The sequence below is a fragment of the Typopeltis vanoorti genome, chromosome 3, assembly GCF_054136105.1.
Source record: "Typopeltis vanoorti isolate ZY-2024b chromosome 3, IOZ_Tvanoo_1.0, whole genome shotgun sequence".
Taxonomy (NCBI): Eukaryota; Metazoa; Arthropoda; class Arachnida; order Uropygi; family Thelyphonidae; genus Typopeltis; species Typopeltis vanoorti.
The window spans coordinates 135,041,897-135,059,379 of record NC_143551.1 but is presented as its reverse complement, the minus strand read 5'-3'; the positions used below and the strand labels follow the sequence as shown (position 1 = coordinate 135,059,379).

Here is a 17,483-nt window from a genome sequence, read left to right as displayed (position 1 = left end):
GATTCTACTGAATATTTTTCCTTTTTTTTTTTTTTAATCTCTCGTGCAATATTGTTGTAGAAACACGAGCATGCGCTTATGAATGACATTCATGCGCCATCTGAAACATACAGTAGCGCGTGAACCATGGCAAGCAGTAGCAACAATGGATGTCGCGAATAATTTTGCCTCTGGGAATTCAAAACGTACAAACGATAGCGTTAATGTGATTTTTTTAAAAAAACTCATTTTATTAGGTCTAATTGTTGAGCACAATTGATTTCCACTTCACGTTTTCTATAATATTCAACTGACTGAAGCAAAATGAAATATCGTTAGGTCTACATGAATTGAGGAAATGCGTAATTGAATAAAAAGCTCTTGTTAACACGTACGAATATATATTAATACAGCAGCAATAACACTTCTTGGCGAATTACATAAATAATCTTTTTTTGACGTTTATTAAACTTTTATTCTTTATTAAAGAACTGAAGTCGGCCGTAATGAAACGCAAATTTAATATCCCTTGGTAGTACTCTGAAAAAAGATCATTTGGCACATTTTAAATGCTCAGACAGCTTGCAATAACTAAAAGATTGTATACGGATTACCGTAGGCTAGTTTAATTGACATGTCAGCAATTTCCCGTTTCAAGTGGCGCATTGCTAATATCACATTTACGAAGCACGTAAATGTGATATTAGCAATTACGAAGCATTTCAATTATGAAATTACGAAGCACGTATTTTCAGTATAATTTAGACAGATCCAGAATGTTTAGTGTGTTCTTTGGCTGGTGAGCCTGTTTGCGGAACGAAAAACCCGGTCGTCCCGGTATGAAACCATCTTAACTTATATTCAGCTAAAGCTCTGAAAACGTTTCTTGTGTTCTTGAACGAGATTTAAACCTAGGTCATTCCAATCGAAGGGCGAAAGTCGTACAAGTTTTTCGACTGCACTTCTGAAGCACTAATCATCTAGTTGAAACAAAAATCGAGTTTTTTTTTGGGGGGGGGGAATATTTCGTAAATATTACAAATAGAATCTAAAGGAATCTAATAATAAGTGCTTAAAAATTCATCTAAAAGCAGAGAATCGTGAATATTATAGAAACTCGGCTTGTTCGACACATCACACCCCGCCAACCGAGTGACATAATGGGATAATTTTCGTATCACCCGTTGCTCTGAGCATTAGAGTACTTGCAGAGAAAACAAGTTCGTCAATAGATCGGGAATGGCAAGGCTGACGAATTCGAACTTCGAAAGATGCCTCATCTGTGGCACTCTCGCATTCGGAATATCTCTAAAGGCATCATCAAGCGACTTTATCGAGTGTGTCGGTAAAAATAATGTCTGGGATACCGCACTCACTGAAACGACAAGGAAAAACCTGCAACCGTAAGAATAATTCTGGGCGACAGAAGAAGATGAATGAAAGGGATCGTCGAAATCTTACGAACTATTTCCACAAATAAATGTGTTACGGTAGGGCGGAGATTTCTTAAGGGGTTTTGATATGTCCATTTCGACGAGAGCACTTCTTGAAGAAATAGCATGCAATTCGTGTGCTTATTTGGAAACATTACTTCTCGTAGTAACGAGAAACGCCACCTAGTGGTGTCATTTTGAACTGCTGATCACTGCGAAAATCGAAAGAAATTCTGGTAAAACACAGCGATCTTAGAGCACCCACAGTTTGGAAGTCTATAATTAAAATCGAGTGTCTGTTATCCCTAAGCTTCCATCTAATGCGGAAATAATTGTGAGCCCTGGAGTCTTTGGTGGGAAGAGGACGTATACTGCATATATATATATATATATATATATATATATATATATATAACAAGGTCACTTGTCATCCTGGAAAGAATTCCAGCTTTCGATCCAATAAATAAGAAAAAAAAAAGTTCGAAGAGCATAACATGAAGCAATTCCAGTTCACTTCCTATTATAGCTTGGAATTTATCGAACATACGAATATTCTGGAGATGCATGTGGCAACTGCTTCTGCTGTCTAAGACAGCAAAGCAGGAAACTCCCCCCAACTTCAAGTTCTTACTTGCAAGACAAACTGTTGGAAGAGTCGCTGTATCTATTTCTCGCTATTGAGTGCCACACCACGTAGAAATAGTTCTAAAAGCTAGGGGTGGTCCAGTTCATTATTAAAGAGAGTAATCAGAAGTGAGCAGCAACAAATGTCATATTTACGCCATCTGATGAAGAAACTGAGAAGTCTCTCCTTAAGAATCTGTAGACTGAAAAAAGATGAAAGATACCTTGAGAAAGATTCCCTCTACAAACTAGCAAACCAGCCGAGAAACACGCACCCACACACACGTACATTTAGAGACATTGCAGACTTTGACTTCTTTATCCTACTCGGCACTGGCATGGGACTATTGATTAAGGGAAAAAAGTACAGGAAAATATGTAATACGTATGAGGAGCGTCAAAGAACAATGTGATATATTTTCCCTCCGTTGGAAAAACCTGGGTTCAAATCTCAACTAAAACGTCAAGAACTTAAGAGGTTTCAACTGAAGGTGAGTTAGTTGGTCTCGTACGGAGGTGGAGAGTTTTTCTATAGGAAACCCGGATGCAACAGCGGAGTGGCAAGCCAGCTGAATTAATTCCCTCAAACTCTTAGCCAGTCTCGGACAGCGAGATTGGTGGCTTCATCGCCTTAGTTGTCTTGACCGCATTTCAAACCTAAGAATAATATGCCTGAATTGAGTAGAGTAGAACTAATTAACAAAACTGTTGTCATAGATTATTGGTATAGTAAAGAATTGTCCAACAATGATTAAGCGATACATGGAGCTCAATTAGTATATTCCGAATAAAATAAATGGATGACAAAGTGCTATTATTAACGTACGAAATAAGCAAATTACATTCCTGCCTTATTCAATGGATATTGGCAGCGGATATGCATTGGTTCGGTAAGTACGTTGCTTACAATCTTGGTTCAATTAAATTGTAGTTAACTATGAAAATTTTCTCTCAATCACTCTCTCAGAGTAAGGGAACGCAGGAGTCGTCTTTCACGAATGATGAATGAAGAGAACAACAGATGGGTCTGCTATAACATGTAACTGACGGCTTAAATGCAATACGTTACAAGAGAATAATTGCTAACAATCATCTGGATTTTGGACAACAATATCGTTTCACTCGTTCGCTGATGTAACAAGCTCGTGGCTCGAATTATTAAAATGGCTTCTTTGAATTCATTTAGGCGATAGTATCTGGAAATAATCAAATGAAGCCATTCTCTAGAGGAATTCGATTAAATTATTAAAAAAGTATTTTCGTTGCTTATTTTTGGATGCTTATTTTTTCTCGAGACAGTATGCAATGAATATTTTATGATTTAAAATTACTCAGCGACTGCTATGTTATATTGTGGTACTAATAATTAGCATATTTATATTCTTAATATATTTCGTAGTTTACGTTGTTAATGTTACTGGTTGGATTAAGCAATGCGCTATTTGTGTAAACTATTGTGTCGAGAATGCATTGCATTACCGATATAGATATTTACATGGTGTTAGTATAATTCAGTATATGCTAAATAAATATAAAAAGACTATCTTTATTTGTCCTATACGTAAGGAACATTAACCAGTGCATGTTTAAATTGTGCGCCCAACCTTGTAGTATCATCTGCTGTAGTCAACGTTTTAAAGCCAAGCTTAAATAACTCTTTTTTTTTTTTCAAAAAAATCGTGGACGCTTCTAATAGCCATGAAAAAAAGTCAATATTATTTTTCCCTCTATGCACAGCGATTTATTAGATGAAGTAATTAATCCCCGACTCTCAAGCCAGATTAATTTCTGGCCATATGCAAATTGTATGCAACTGAAAGCACTACGGTTTAATCCAAGGGTAAACAGAGTTATCCAATAGCTTGAATCCACAAATACCAAAGTAAACTGACGTCATCTGATGGTGAAAGAGCAGCGTGCGTCAACCACACCTCTCTGTAATACCAAAAATTATCGTATTAGAATCCGTTTCAGTAAAAAATAGATTTGGGTGGGGGGTGGAGAGGTATAAAATCATTTCTGACGAATACAAAAGAATTCAAGTAGTGTAATCTATCACCCCCATTCTTTCTTTCGTTCGTTTACATTTCTGTACGTAATTCCTCAAAAACATTTCTATGGGGAAAGAGAGAGAGAGAAGCAGTCAGGCTGAAGTTTCTGATCGTATCACGGCATCGCCGACTTCCATTGCCGTGACCTGTTTGTCGTACCCAACGACGCATGCACTAAGTCGTGAACAATGAAAAGTAGAAGTGTGTAAACATTTACTCAGGCTTCCGATGAAGCTCTGTTAGTGATCCTTTGCGACCAATATCACCGAAGCACCTGCTACGGAGGTTGCTTCTTATCTGCTGTCTTCGAACGGAGATTTAATATTTCCGGTAAATATCCGTAGGAATATGCGAGGAATATTTTTAACTCCCAGCTGGGATTGGGGATAAAAATAAAACTGCAAAATGAACTTTTTTTTATCGAATTTTTCTTTCATGTTATTTAATAAAACTATATCGAGTTGAAAAATGACTTGAAAAATCCGATATAAGCTTTTATTTCTTGAGAGAGAAAGAAATTCTATAAGAATTGTTAGTGCGATGATGCATTACTTTCATCAAGATGATGTTTGCTATTTACGAAGTAATTTAGTTAAAGTAGGATTTGCAATGATCACCTCAAGTAGCTTTTTAATTCCCACTTCCTGAATGGAATTTATTCATTAACTGCGACTTTAATTGTAATAACTCGTTCGTTCTCTGGATCATAAAAAAGAATCTTGATACAGTAGAAATAATTATCTTGAAAAATCGAGTACTTTTAATATCTGGTAAACTAGCTAACAAATCCCAAGACGCATGCGCGAAAAATGTAGTTCATAAAAACCAACTTTTGATTGTTATTTTAATGCAATTTTTGAGACGCCCTCTAGCGTTAACATACAAAAAAGTATGTGTAGTTTTCTATAACGATAGTAATATTTGACTAACATATTAAAGAAGCGAAAGAAAAATACAATAAAGATTTCGTTGTTTCAAAGTTTTTTTTGCGATTCTTATCCGAAGAATGTTTTACAATTTGCCACATAACGGATTGTTAGAGAAGTAATACAAACCAAGTTTTACTGAAGCGTACTTTGTTGCTATCATCTGTCGCACTTGCTCCATAAATTAAAAAGCACTTTAGATCATTACAGTCCCGAGAGGCCAGCTAAGAAATTAATATTCGTCCCCGAGGAAGTCGACGGGGGGTTGATATGATTTATTGTGATGGATGTGTGGTCCATTTACATAATTAACGGTCTGGGAAAAACAATGACGGCTTAGGGAAAACATGCCTAGCATTTAATGTGACGCTCATTAGCGTGCGAAAGGTCAATGAGAAGAAATCCATTTCTTAGTTCAAAGAGAAAATCGGGATCTTTAATTCCACCTGCTTTTCTCGATTTCGATGGAAGGAATGCAGGCGTGGGTTTCGGTGTAAGGTCAAGTTTGAAATATTGCAGCGGTACCTCTTTAATGATTTTTTTTCCCATTTTCTTTACTTAGTTTTTTAACTGTTTTCTTCATACAATCGCATACTAACTCTTTCTGTTCTCAAATAGCAAAGAAATGGTTCGATTACAATTCCCATCTGTTATCTTGGTTAAGGTCATTCACCCAGATAGTACATCCACTGTTGAATCCAAACGAGAGAGAGAGAGAGAGAGAGAGTAACAGTAGTAATAGCAGTCTATCATCATAGGTATTTCGCCCTAGGTATTCTTATTTGTTCCTCTAAAAACATGAAGGAACCTTTACAGTCTTGTGGCAACTCCAATACGCTAGATCTGCAGAAGAAGTGCTTATAGGTTCGATTCTAGTCACCACCAAGTAGAAATCCTTCCGATCTTTTTATCAGTCAGAGTTCGTTTACTTTGGTTCTAGCCAGAAGAAACTTGGGTTATAACTACCTTACTCAACGAACTCGACTGCAAAGCATGCACGGTTATATGCAAAAAAAATTAGTTAGTGTTAGGAAAATCGCCTTTCGTCTAGAATGCCACAGAAATGCGGTCAGCTGCAATGATGACGAAAGGTGAAGACACCAACTGCTTATCGATTTCCAAAAATTAGAATTAAAGAGTGCTGCTTGCACCCTTTGAAGAAAAAATGGCGTTAATATTTTTAAAATAAAAATACTTGGGTGAAAAATTTGGTTCATTTCTGAATATGGCTTTAGTGTTAAGTGAACATGAAACTCTAAAGTCATAAAAATATCACAGTAGACTGAAGAAGCATAAGTGATCAACGCTAACTATATATATATGATGATACAATGCTCGTGAAGTCCATAAGACAGATACGGCATCATCTTATGAAACCAATAGTATTGTTTTTGCTGTAAACTGCGCGTGTTCTCCTGGCGGGGTTGCCTGGTTGCGGGAGAAAAACCCTACAGCCTCCTTATGAGACCGTCTAGCTCACTTTCAGTTGAAAAGTCGTGATAAAAGTTTCTCGCCTCCAAGACGAGATTCTAACCCAAGTCTTTCCTACCGAAGGGCATTGTCGAAACCAAATGTGCTACAAAAACGCATAATAAACTAATTGAAGGATAAATTTGATATAAATAAAAATAAAGGCCCAATAAACGGAGAAAGTGATAATTGTGTAATAAATGGAATAATGAAAACGTAACTTTAAATGAATGAATAAAAAAATAAAAATAAAAATAAAAAAAACTATACACTCGACAAATTAGGCTGGCCGACTGGAGAGCATACCCCCCCCCCCCTAAATAGCTGAAATGTTTTGCTCATTCCATATTTTCTCCATTCAGGATACACTTTGATGTTTTCGATGCTCCTGCTTTTTTTCGTGGTATTTGTTTTCATGTTAATCTTCGTACCAAATTTATTACAGCTAGCATTCAGTTTAAAGAATCTAGGTGAAATCTGTGTTTGTTTAGTACATCTGCATAAAGCAAAAAAATTAAGTTTAATATCTCCGATTGTGAGATCAGAATCTGAAGTAGTTAAAACTAAACGTGTTTTAGTTAAAAAAAAATTTTTTTTTAAATCCTAAAGATTTCAAAATGATACCTAAAACAGATATTATCAGCTTTACTTCAGTCGAAACAATTATATGTGTACAGGCTGAGAGACGGGCTGATTCTATGAAACTCGCTTAAAAAGAATGCGGCAAACAAACAGGATCAGTGCAGTGCCGAAGAAAATTAATTGATTTTCTTTGAAGTTTGACTCTTTAGTTAAAAGGATAAATGCTGACATGAATTGTATAAAGATAAGGCACTAATCCGAGATTAAAATTCCATAAATCACAAAAGAAATCAAGGATTTCTAAAACTAGCTGAATGAAACCCATCTGTAAAGCTAATTTCAAAGATATTGGGAATATGAAAATCTTCATTAGTCTTCCTTGGCGATGCATAAATGAGAAATATCGGTGGCAAGACTTAGTTGCTTCGTCGAGGATCAATCCATCGTTTGTCATCATTTGGGTCTTCTAATCGTTCTTTCTGCAGACTAATCTAGACCAAGATGGTTGCCTTACTCCAGACCCTATAAAACGCTCCCAATTATGGGTCTCACGTGACTAACTCCCCAAGCGTTTCTCCGCTAGCACCTTCCCCCTTGACTTGCAGGACAACTGTAGTCTTTACGAAGTGCTTGTGTAATGTTTTCTTTTAGAGGAAGTTCTTGTATTGATCTACCTACTTTATGGATGTTTCTCGAGAGGCAAAAAAAAAGGCGAATTAAATAAATGATCGATTCCCGCAACAGCTTCTACTGTGGACTGGGTACGCCCGAATCTACTCAACTGTCTGTTCCTATTACATCACTACTGATGTTCCGTCGTCTCATTTATCTTCTGACGTCACTGTTAACTACGCAGTCTGTCCAACTAATGATCAAAGTACTGTTGGACGTTTCACAATAACAGACCAAATTTTGCGCCTCTTTTTGCTGGTCTGACAATGAAAGAGAATGTTAAGTTCACGGGAAAAGGAAGCAATTGGAAACAGCTGTTCTGCACAGAAACGAAAAAATTATTCCTATGGACGGGGTTGCAAGCGAGAAACAAAGATGAAGCAGTTGATATATAACTGGTTCAATTTCTTTATGATTTAGAGGCAAAATAGAGGGGAAAAAAATTCTTTGTCTACCACAAAACGAAATGCAGTGAATGAATCGTTGCATTTCTTAAGAAAAAACATTTATTGAATATTTACACCTCCGTAGCTCTGTCGGGATCATGGATCTCTTTGGGTTGGAAATACCTTGGTTCGAATCCTGTGGGAAACGAACTTTTTATCGGAGCTCTTCAACTGGAAGCGAGTTAGCCGGTCTTATGTGGCGGTGGAAGGATTTTCCTTCCGGAAAGTCCAGCTTTTCCGCAACACAGACATCGGAAAGAAGAACACACGTATTATGCAGATACGATTGATCGATGTATCGTAAATAATTATGCAGGCTTCCAAGATGAGAAGGCACTTGGCCATGACAAGTCACTGAACCTAACACGAAATATATTGAAATACTTAAGGAGGGTCAATAGGGGAGTGTACGTCACAATTGATGTTGATAATTATTTAGTAAAAAAAAGAAAATAAATAAAATAACGATGGTGGTATTTTTTCTTTCATTAATAAATGCAGACAATGTTTTTAAAAATCTTTCTTGTTGGGTTTAATTTGTGGTTGTAATTCGTGTGTATTATTACTTACATCGTCGATTTACCACCAATCGCTAACCATCCCTAGCAATCTTGACCGCTCATGAACTTTTTAGTTATTTTTGGAACTAAAAGTTAAAGATGACGTCACATGGAAGTGACGAGACAAAAGACATCTTGAGAGCTCCATCATCAACTATTCCATATAAACTACCGTCTTGTTCATCCCTTTTCTATTACACATCTACTCAAGGCCAATAGTTGGATCTCTCATGCACATACGCAGCGATCCTTTATGAAAGACCAAAAAAAAAAAAAACTTTCTCTTTAGCGAAGGAAGTAAGCGTCACATCGGTCAGTTGAGCAGCAGATGGCGAATGGGTGGACAAATAACTGCCAACACATCAACGCAACTGCTTATGAGTTTAGTCGAAACAATGGCTAGAAAAGAAGAATGAAAATATAAAAAAAAAGAAATGCCAAATAAAAACAACCTTCAGAGCAAATGCACCAGATGGCGACATTGGAGCGGACTGTTGGGTGGGCTGGCGAACGAATATCGATTCCTCTTTAACCTTCGCGAGAGAGAGACTGCTCTTCCGATCGGAGAACAATAGCGATGGGGACGAAAGTGTCAAACAGGAAATGAAGGAGCGTGCAATCTCCTCCGCCTGGGTCTTGTGTGAATCGGTCCCACATATTAATGTTGGCTGTCGGGTTTAGGCCCTGCTATGTCACAGTCCAACGGGTTCGAGACGGTGCTGTCAGGGACTTATAGAGCGCAGTCGACATCCTTAGATGGTGCTGAATTGTTTCCTCCGCAAGCTACCTTTTGACTGAACTACGCGAAACTCCACTTTTATCGACCGGAGAGGCAATGTGGAGACCAAAGGGATCAACGCCACAGGCACTGAAGGATGCTTTCTTGGAGTAAATGGGAGATATTACTGCTCACTTCCCCCCTCCCCCCCAACGACTTTATTGAAAACTTCAGTGCGTCGCAATGAATTACTATTGAGACGATGTAGTAGATTTGTATGGAAAATTAATCCGATTATTTCTACAACTGGATTAAGATGCATTTAGTCAAGTTTTGGAAGGTGAAGGTACTTACCTCCTCGTCTTGTTTCTCCACTGGCTAGGAAGGCCATCATTAATAGTGTCTGAGCTACTGATTTCATTGCAATGCCTGAAGAAAGAGGGAGAGAGTCTGAAAAAAAAAAGACAATAAATACTACGTCAGTATGAAAATATGCAAGCACACGTGCACAGAATGTCAACCAATGTCAAACTATAGAAATAAATCAGTGTTGCTTACAATTCCACTACTTGTATAATTTTTAGTTGTCGCAATCAGTTAAACAACTGTACATAAGAGAGTGCAAGGCACGTGATGCGATTGTTAGTCAAGAATTGCAAACATGATGAAAAGCGTGCCATTCTTAATTTTAAAGCTCTTGTAACACCTTACCTAAAACCCACTGTTAGCAGGTTCAGATTTCGAGTGACGTAATTCTGAAGAGCAAAGACAGTTACACTATCACCAGACATAAAGAGGATTACGTGAATGCTCAGGTCCCGAGCATGCTCATTGAGTTGGGAGAGAGACTTGCTAATTCAATGGAGAACTGAGAAAGATAATTCCATTTCGTAGTGATTCTCAGTTCGTGGTTATCCTCTTTGTCACTTGACTCGCATTCAAAAGCACCTGTTCTAGTAATAATTTTCGTCTCTATCACGAGCCTATAAACGATCCCTAGTAGCTTTGAACGCGCATACGCGTTCGCGGAGTTAAAACAGCAATCTTATAATTCTAAGGACTTTCTTCAGTTGACGCTCTGGCAAACCTGTTGCTAGCAGCAGCAGCGGCAAAGCACAAATATCGATCCTTTCTCGCTCGCACACCTTTAGACGAAATCGTGGGGATTTCCCTTGCAGGCATCTTCCGGACTATGCAGAACGCGCAGTCATAGGCGGCTTACTGTTGGGTGAATCGTTCCGATCCAAAGCATCACTTCATGCACGGATAACCACATTGATATGTCGGTAACTGCACATCCGTAGTCTCGACGGTCGTGTCTACTTCGTGTGCTGGAGAAACTCACCTGCTCGATAGCAAACACCCTTAGTTACATTTGAGGATTTTTCGTTTCCTAGAACGGTGGAGATCTTCCAAGTATCACCAAGGGATATTAAAATAACCTTAACGGAGTTTGGGGAACGCGTACGTGATTATGGTTTCGTATCAACGGCACTGAGCTTATACTGACTAACACGCCTTGGCGTACACTAATCGCACACCGCTATTTTCGTTTTCATCGTTGAAGCGTGACTGCAATTCATTGTTGAGCACAACTGTTGCTCGACAATTGGAAACATTGTTTCAAGATGTCATTCACAAAACAGAACTTCAAACTCGGAGATTTAATGAAAATATTTCAACAGCGGCCGCTCAGTTCCTTCAGATGATAATCCCATTACGATGCCAAGTTTCTCCAGTGCATCAATCAACACCACCTAGCGTCTAGTTTCAATTATAAACCGCATTACTAAGCGGATACGACATTCCCAGGCTACACGTGTAGCACAGACAGGTACCATTTAACGAACGAGGGTTTTGACGGGGCTTTACCTATCCGCTAATTATTTGATAAATTAGTTCCACCAGTGTGTCGGATGTAGTGGTCACTAACTTCGTTGCTACCAACTGGCCGCAGTCCGACGGACCACCGCTACGTAATAATAGCGGGCTTCCTTCCCACTCACCCCCCTTTTCTCTGCACTCGTGACCGCAGTCGGCTGTCGAAGTTGGCTTGTCGACGCTGTGACACTGCCTCCAACATCCCCATCTGTCATGCTAATCAGCCTCGCACGATGCACACATCTATATCTATGGTTCGGTGACAGTGAGTTTCGTCCGATGCGCGCTCGCGCGCTACCGGATCGACAGCAACTGACGGAACTTTGGGTGCACTTATACCGAATGTGATGGGTCTGAATGATTGATAACAGCCGTGTTACGGAGGCGGACAGTAATTGAGGCGGTAACAATGCAGCTGTGGTCCACTATGGGGAATTTGGGCAGCTGGTGAAATGTGGGTCTATCAGCTGCATTGAATTGATACAGGGCACGGGCGATACAAATAGATACGGTTATCCCTGCAGTATTTTACAGGTAATGTAGCGATCAATCGACGATGGGAACCCTCCATTTGGTTTGAGAGAGAAAAACTGTGTCATAATGGCTGGGACAAAGACTTTTGGGAAGTGGGGAACCAGGAGAAGAGGATCAGACAAAACACATTTTATGTCCCAAATCTTTCGTCCCCCCCCCAGCTTTCGATTCACGTGGAAAAGTTTTTTTCTCTTTTATTCTTGTTCAGATTGGGTAGAGGGTGCATCTGTATAATTATCAGGAAAAGCTACAGTCTGTCGTTTCAAATCATGCGTTTACAACAATGATTTAATTGTTACAAATAAGAATTAAAATATTCTGACGTCAAATAATTGATTCGTATTCCAGGAGTGATCATTTGATCTTAAACAATAAAGCAGTCGATTCTGATCTTTTTTTTTTTTTTTTTTTCTGAGCAATAGTGTTTCCACTTAAAAACGCATAAGCTGCTAATGCTGTGGCTTGCTTTAAAAAATAAAAAATAAAAACAGAAGCGATTATGTGCAAAAATGGTTAACTAAAAATATTATCAAGTAATTATATGGGTTAAACGCGACTCAAATTTATGCGTATTAACCACCATCAGGTGTTTTTGATAACGACCTCTGGATATGCCCACGCCAAGATATGACTTGTAATCAACGCATCGATCATCTTGTATTGATCCCCACTCGCTGTGGCAAAAGTCTCCTTCCTTTGTGTCGTTAGATGAGAATCACCTTCAGTTATTGACCAACTCATGAATATTGAGTAGCTTCCGCTCGCCAAATAAAGGGATGATGTCCTAGATTTCGGTGTAATCACCTCCACACTATATGAATAATTAATATAATTTGGCCTCTGTTAATTGCAAATATTAAAGGGGGGGGGGGGACCGTGAACAGATTAATTAGCACTAGCAGAAGGTTCCGCTTTGTGCTGCTGGTCTGTGTACTGTCGTCACGAACATCGTGATAGCCCTGTGGTGTTAACATTCTCGTGAGTGTTTTTTACCACGTGTTGTCCTGCAGTGTCACGAACTTGCTAAAAGAAAGAAAGAACTGCGCGCACACACATATTCGTGGTGGGAAGAGGGGGGGGTGCTACCGTGAGACTTATCTGATGTTACCATTTTGAATCCAGATTTTGGGCGATAATGCAAGAACCCTCAGCTGATAATTTCTTCTCTAGAAGGCCGCATTAAAGATGGCACCTTTTTTTAAAATCAGGAACTTTGTTTTCACGTGATCATTTGACTACAACAAACGAAAATTAATCAGAATTTCCTCAGAAACTTTTTTAAGTTGGTTCATTCTCTGTATGTAGTTATATGCTGTATAGAATGCACGCGCAAATACACATAAAAAAAAAACTCTCCCTTCGGTGCCGACGACAGTTGGAAAGTGATGCGTTTCCCCGACCGTAACGTTGTGTGTGTGTGTGTGCGTGCGTGCGTTCGGTGCACAAGAACATCAGCGCGCCAGATGATGATCAAACGCTCAATCACCGTCAGAAGGTTGAGGGGAAAACTTGGCCTACGAGACCAAATGCCAACAAACTTTTCTTGGGAGGGACACGCCTACAACAGCGTCAACTACTGACAGTAGTTGAAGGTTTAAGGTTTTCTTTAATACCGCCAAGAATGTGGCACTGAGTTAAGACTAACGTGTCTGCAGGGACTTTTAAGGAGTAAGTACAAGTAACCATAGATGCTGATGGGGACTTTTTCGATTGACAGGAATTACAAGACTGAAAGAACCCCTGGGTCTCTTTGGCTATAAATAATACACAGAAGATATTTACTTTCTTATTATATAGACGACGCAGGAGTTATTTGTGTCATAGGACGAAACTCAATCAACAATTTCGTATACCTTCATTTCTTAGATTACCAACAAAAAAAAAATTCTTTCAACAGAAAATTATACTTTTAGTACGCTAAATTTATATATACTTTTTCATGTTTGCCAGTCTCGATTTCGAGGTTACTTCTGTTATTTATTTGAATTCACGATTTTAAGTTAATAGCATAGTTTGAAACTCGAGTACGGAATGTGTACTTTGGCATATGACATAAATATATTTACAAAACTGAGCTGCCAAAGTGCAGTAGTGTAGCTTTTCTCCTCGGATTTTTACACTTCAAACAGTGAGGTCTTTTCTAGTTGTGCCGTAAAAAAAAAAAAAAAAAAAAAAAAAAAAACATGTTTGCATTTCTGATGGTCTTCCGAAAGTCGGAAAAAAAGAAGTTGAAAAGCGACTTTTTCTTTTGGAAGAATTTTAAACAACGGTCATAACTGTGAAATATTTTTTTTTTTTACTTCGATAACTGTCGTACACATGAGAGAAAAAAAAATCACATTTCCGTGTTCATGCATGCAGCGCAAACATTACAAATATGATCTAAAATACAGAATAACGAGGGCGGCAATGTTTCTTTCGTTATTCAAAAAGCCATCGAAAAAAAATAAATAAAAAACATTGAAATATGGACGTATTTACACCCACTCAGCATATGACTTTAATTCGTACCACGAAGAAATCACAAAAGTCTTATACAGCTGCAGAATGGTTCGCGAAGATTTCAGAGATAGATTTCAAACGTCTGCCTGTGATAACAATTTTTCAAATACGTTAGAAAATGACGTCATCAAAACGAGATAGTCGAAGGTTATCAGAGTAGAGAGGAATTGTCCAAGGGAATTCTTCTCCTAAACAACCTACGCTCGAACACAATAGAAAAACGGTGGTGAAAAACAAACAAAAAAATCATATAAAAGTGAAGTGACGTCATTGAAGCCAGAATACAACAAAAAAAAAATCTAGGTTTCAGACAAAAAATAAATTTAAAAAAAGATATAAATTATTGATCTAATAAAACACAATCACATTCCTAAATCTTATGCAACTAACCTTTCCACTTTTGAGACTAACACATTTCAAAAAATAAATAAATAAAATCTAAAAAAAAAAAAAAAAAAACGACATAACTGAAAGAAGGGACAAATTTATGCCACTCTTTCCTAGTCTCAAGTGAAATCATTGTGACTGAAACACTATTGGCCCCTTCAAGAGTAGTACTATGGACTTTTAGAACCTAAAATTTTAAAAATCATCCGAAATTTAAATCAATAAATTAACGAGTTGTGAATATCCTATCGTTGATGAGCAGTATGTTATGATTTGGGAAGGAAGAATCTTCCGATAAGGAGAGACTGTTATAGAGAGACCCAGAGAGAAAGAAGATCTCTGAGGATATTATTGGAATTTGCAGATGAAGTTCCAATCACCATGTTTCCAATCACAAAGTTTCAATAACCATGGCTTGAAGTAGCAAGCCATGGTTATTGAAAGCCGCTGTAATGTGCAAATAATCCTGGTTTTGCTCAGTGATGGATTGAGTTGCATGCATCTACTGGTTAAGCCAAAGGGTAAACCTGAATTCTGGCGGATAGTAAGTCACGTGTTAAAGCTGTTCTGTACAGAGCATCGATATCTATACATAGAATATTCCAGTTAGTTTTTTAGAGCATTTTATTTGGGAATTTAGAGGGAACTATTGCAGGCATGTATTTTGTCTTTTAGTTGAGCTAAATATGATTGACTCACGTATATTGGAGATTTTCACAACAGAGAAATCAAAACTATGAGCGCCTTCTGTGAATAATGAAATTAAATTGCTCAACTTTAGCAATTTAATTAATACGCAGATAATCGTAACTAATAGATAAATAATCATAAATTATTTTACAAAATGAAATAATGCTAAATAATTTGTCTTGCTTTTATCTAATGAAGTGCATAATGGAGTCCTATTATTAAACTAATATAAAATTAACGCTTATAATCAAACGGAAGATAATTGGCTGGCTGAATACCCCCCCCCCCCGCCCGAAGAATATGGTGATTTTACTTTGCTTTCATCCACAACTTACTTCCAAACCTTCCTGCAGGAGACCTCGATCGAAAAGATTTCAAGAGAGAAGCTGGTTGTCATAGACATGCGCATTAGTAACTTCGAATTTCTAAGGGAAGAGAGGGAAGAAAATAAAAAATACCATCCTCTGCTCTGGGATAAGATTATGAACACCCTTTGGATGAAAGAAAGTTGCTCTTGAATCATGAGAAACGTCCTACGGCACTTTTTCATTGTCGGGTGACCTAAAGACTTTGACCTAACATCTCCGTTCGCTTCTTAGGTCCTACCAAAAGGCTAAAGATAGAGACTGACCCAACAATTGTGTGTAAATTAGAACTTTGTTCCCGTTGTATGGGAGGAGGCCTGAGAGTTAACACCCGTGAATCACGGACGACTGTATAGCGGCATTTAGATGACCTATTAAAGTTAATGTTAATTTCTCACGCACGAGGAACCTTGTTTAGGCTACAAGGCACCAACACCCTTTATCTTAAAGCTGAATATCTTTAGAAATTAAAGAGAGAAATGGGTCGTTCCGAATGGCTGTACATTAAAGCAGGTGCTACCTGAGCATTAATAACGGCTGAGGATATAAATTTTGCTTTTAAAAGCTCAAACTCAGGACGAACAAAAGATTTGTCTTCGAGCAATGTTTACAAGCGATGTTGGAGTTAAGTCGCAGACGTTACTGTTTGCATAGGATCGTTGAATCCGCAAAGGTGGGCGTGATACACGAAACTACATTATTTTTATTCATGGGTCAACAAGAATTAATTACAATTCTTTAAACATCTTTGCTTATTCGCTGAGAAAGTCAAAAAGATTTCACGCCTTTGAATTATCAATGGAGAACCAGAGGGATTAGATTGGCAAAAGTGACCATAGGGTGTTTTAAAGACTGCATTTATGACCTGGGTTCGAATTGCGTCTAGAACGCGAAGAATGTTTATCAGGGTGGATTTCATAAGATGGTGCGGTACCTCCGGATTGGTCTCTCGGCGTTGTATCATCATAGGCGAGCTAACTAATCAAGTGACATAATTATTAAATGCATCGAAGTAAAAATATACTGAGAACAAAATTTTAACAGCTGACAGTAGCACTCATCACTAATATACAGGTCACGTGTTTGACTGATCTGCTATATATAATATCCTTGCACATAATCTAGGAAATATAAATATTCGATGTAACATTCTTTCATATTTAATTGGCACGTCGATCCTATGAATCCTATGCCGGATGATGACGTATTCTTTCATAATGTAATAGCGTATCATGGAGTCGACTTGCTTGCTTTAATCATGTTTGAACAGCGGAGTCCAAGATAACCCCGTAATCTAATCCACGTTACATTCTCCTGGGAGAGTGTTAAAGCCCGTGAACGTCTCGAAACACGAGTCATACCCGAATTTATCTTCCGTGATTTCCCAAGAGTTGGATCGATGCTCTCATGAAGAAATTGCCAAATAATTAATACTTCCAAGTCCTGTAGAGCGATTTAAACACACACACACACACTCCAATATTCCTTTAATTGCATAAGATCCTCAATAAAAACTTTTCCATAATCGGAAATTCATATTTAATAGTGGTATTCTAATAAGAAAAGTTTTAGATCGGTTTTGTTTTCAATTCTTATTTTCCCAGCTGTGAACCAAAACCAATTAAACCAACCTTCCTTAACGGAATTCTATCGTTGCTATCCC

The 17,483-nt window shown here is 38.0% G+C and overlaps 1 protein-coding gene across 1 annotated transcript in view; it reads right to left on the bottom strand.

Annotated features, from left to right (window-relative positions):
* The window catches only part of LOC150108581 (latrophilin Cirl-like), a 191,347-nt gene that overhangs the window by 69,676 nt on the left and 104,188 nt on the right, over positions 1-17,483 (bottom strand). The window contains exon 2 of the mRNA XM_090390865.1: positions 9,816-9,911. Within this exon, the coding sequence (XP_090246991.1) occupies positions 9,816-9,882 (67 nt within the window). The 5' untranslated portion in view covers positions 9,883-9,911. The remainder of the gene's footprint in view (positions 1-9,815; positions 9,912-17,483) is intronic.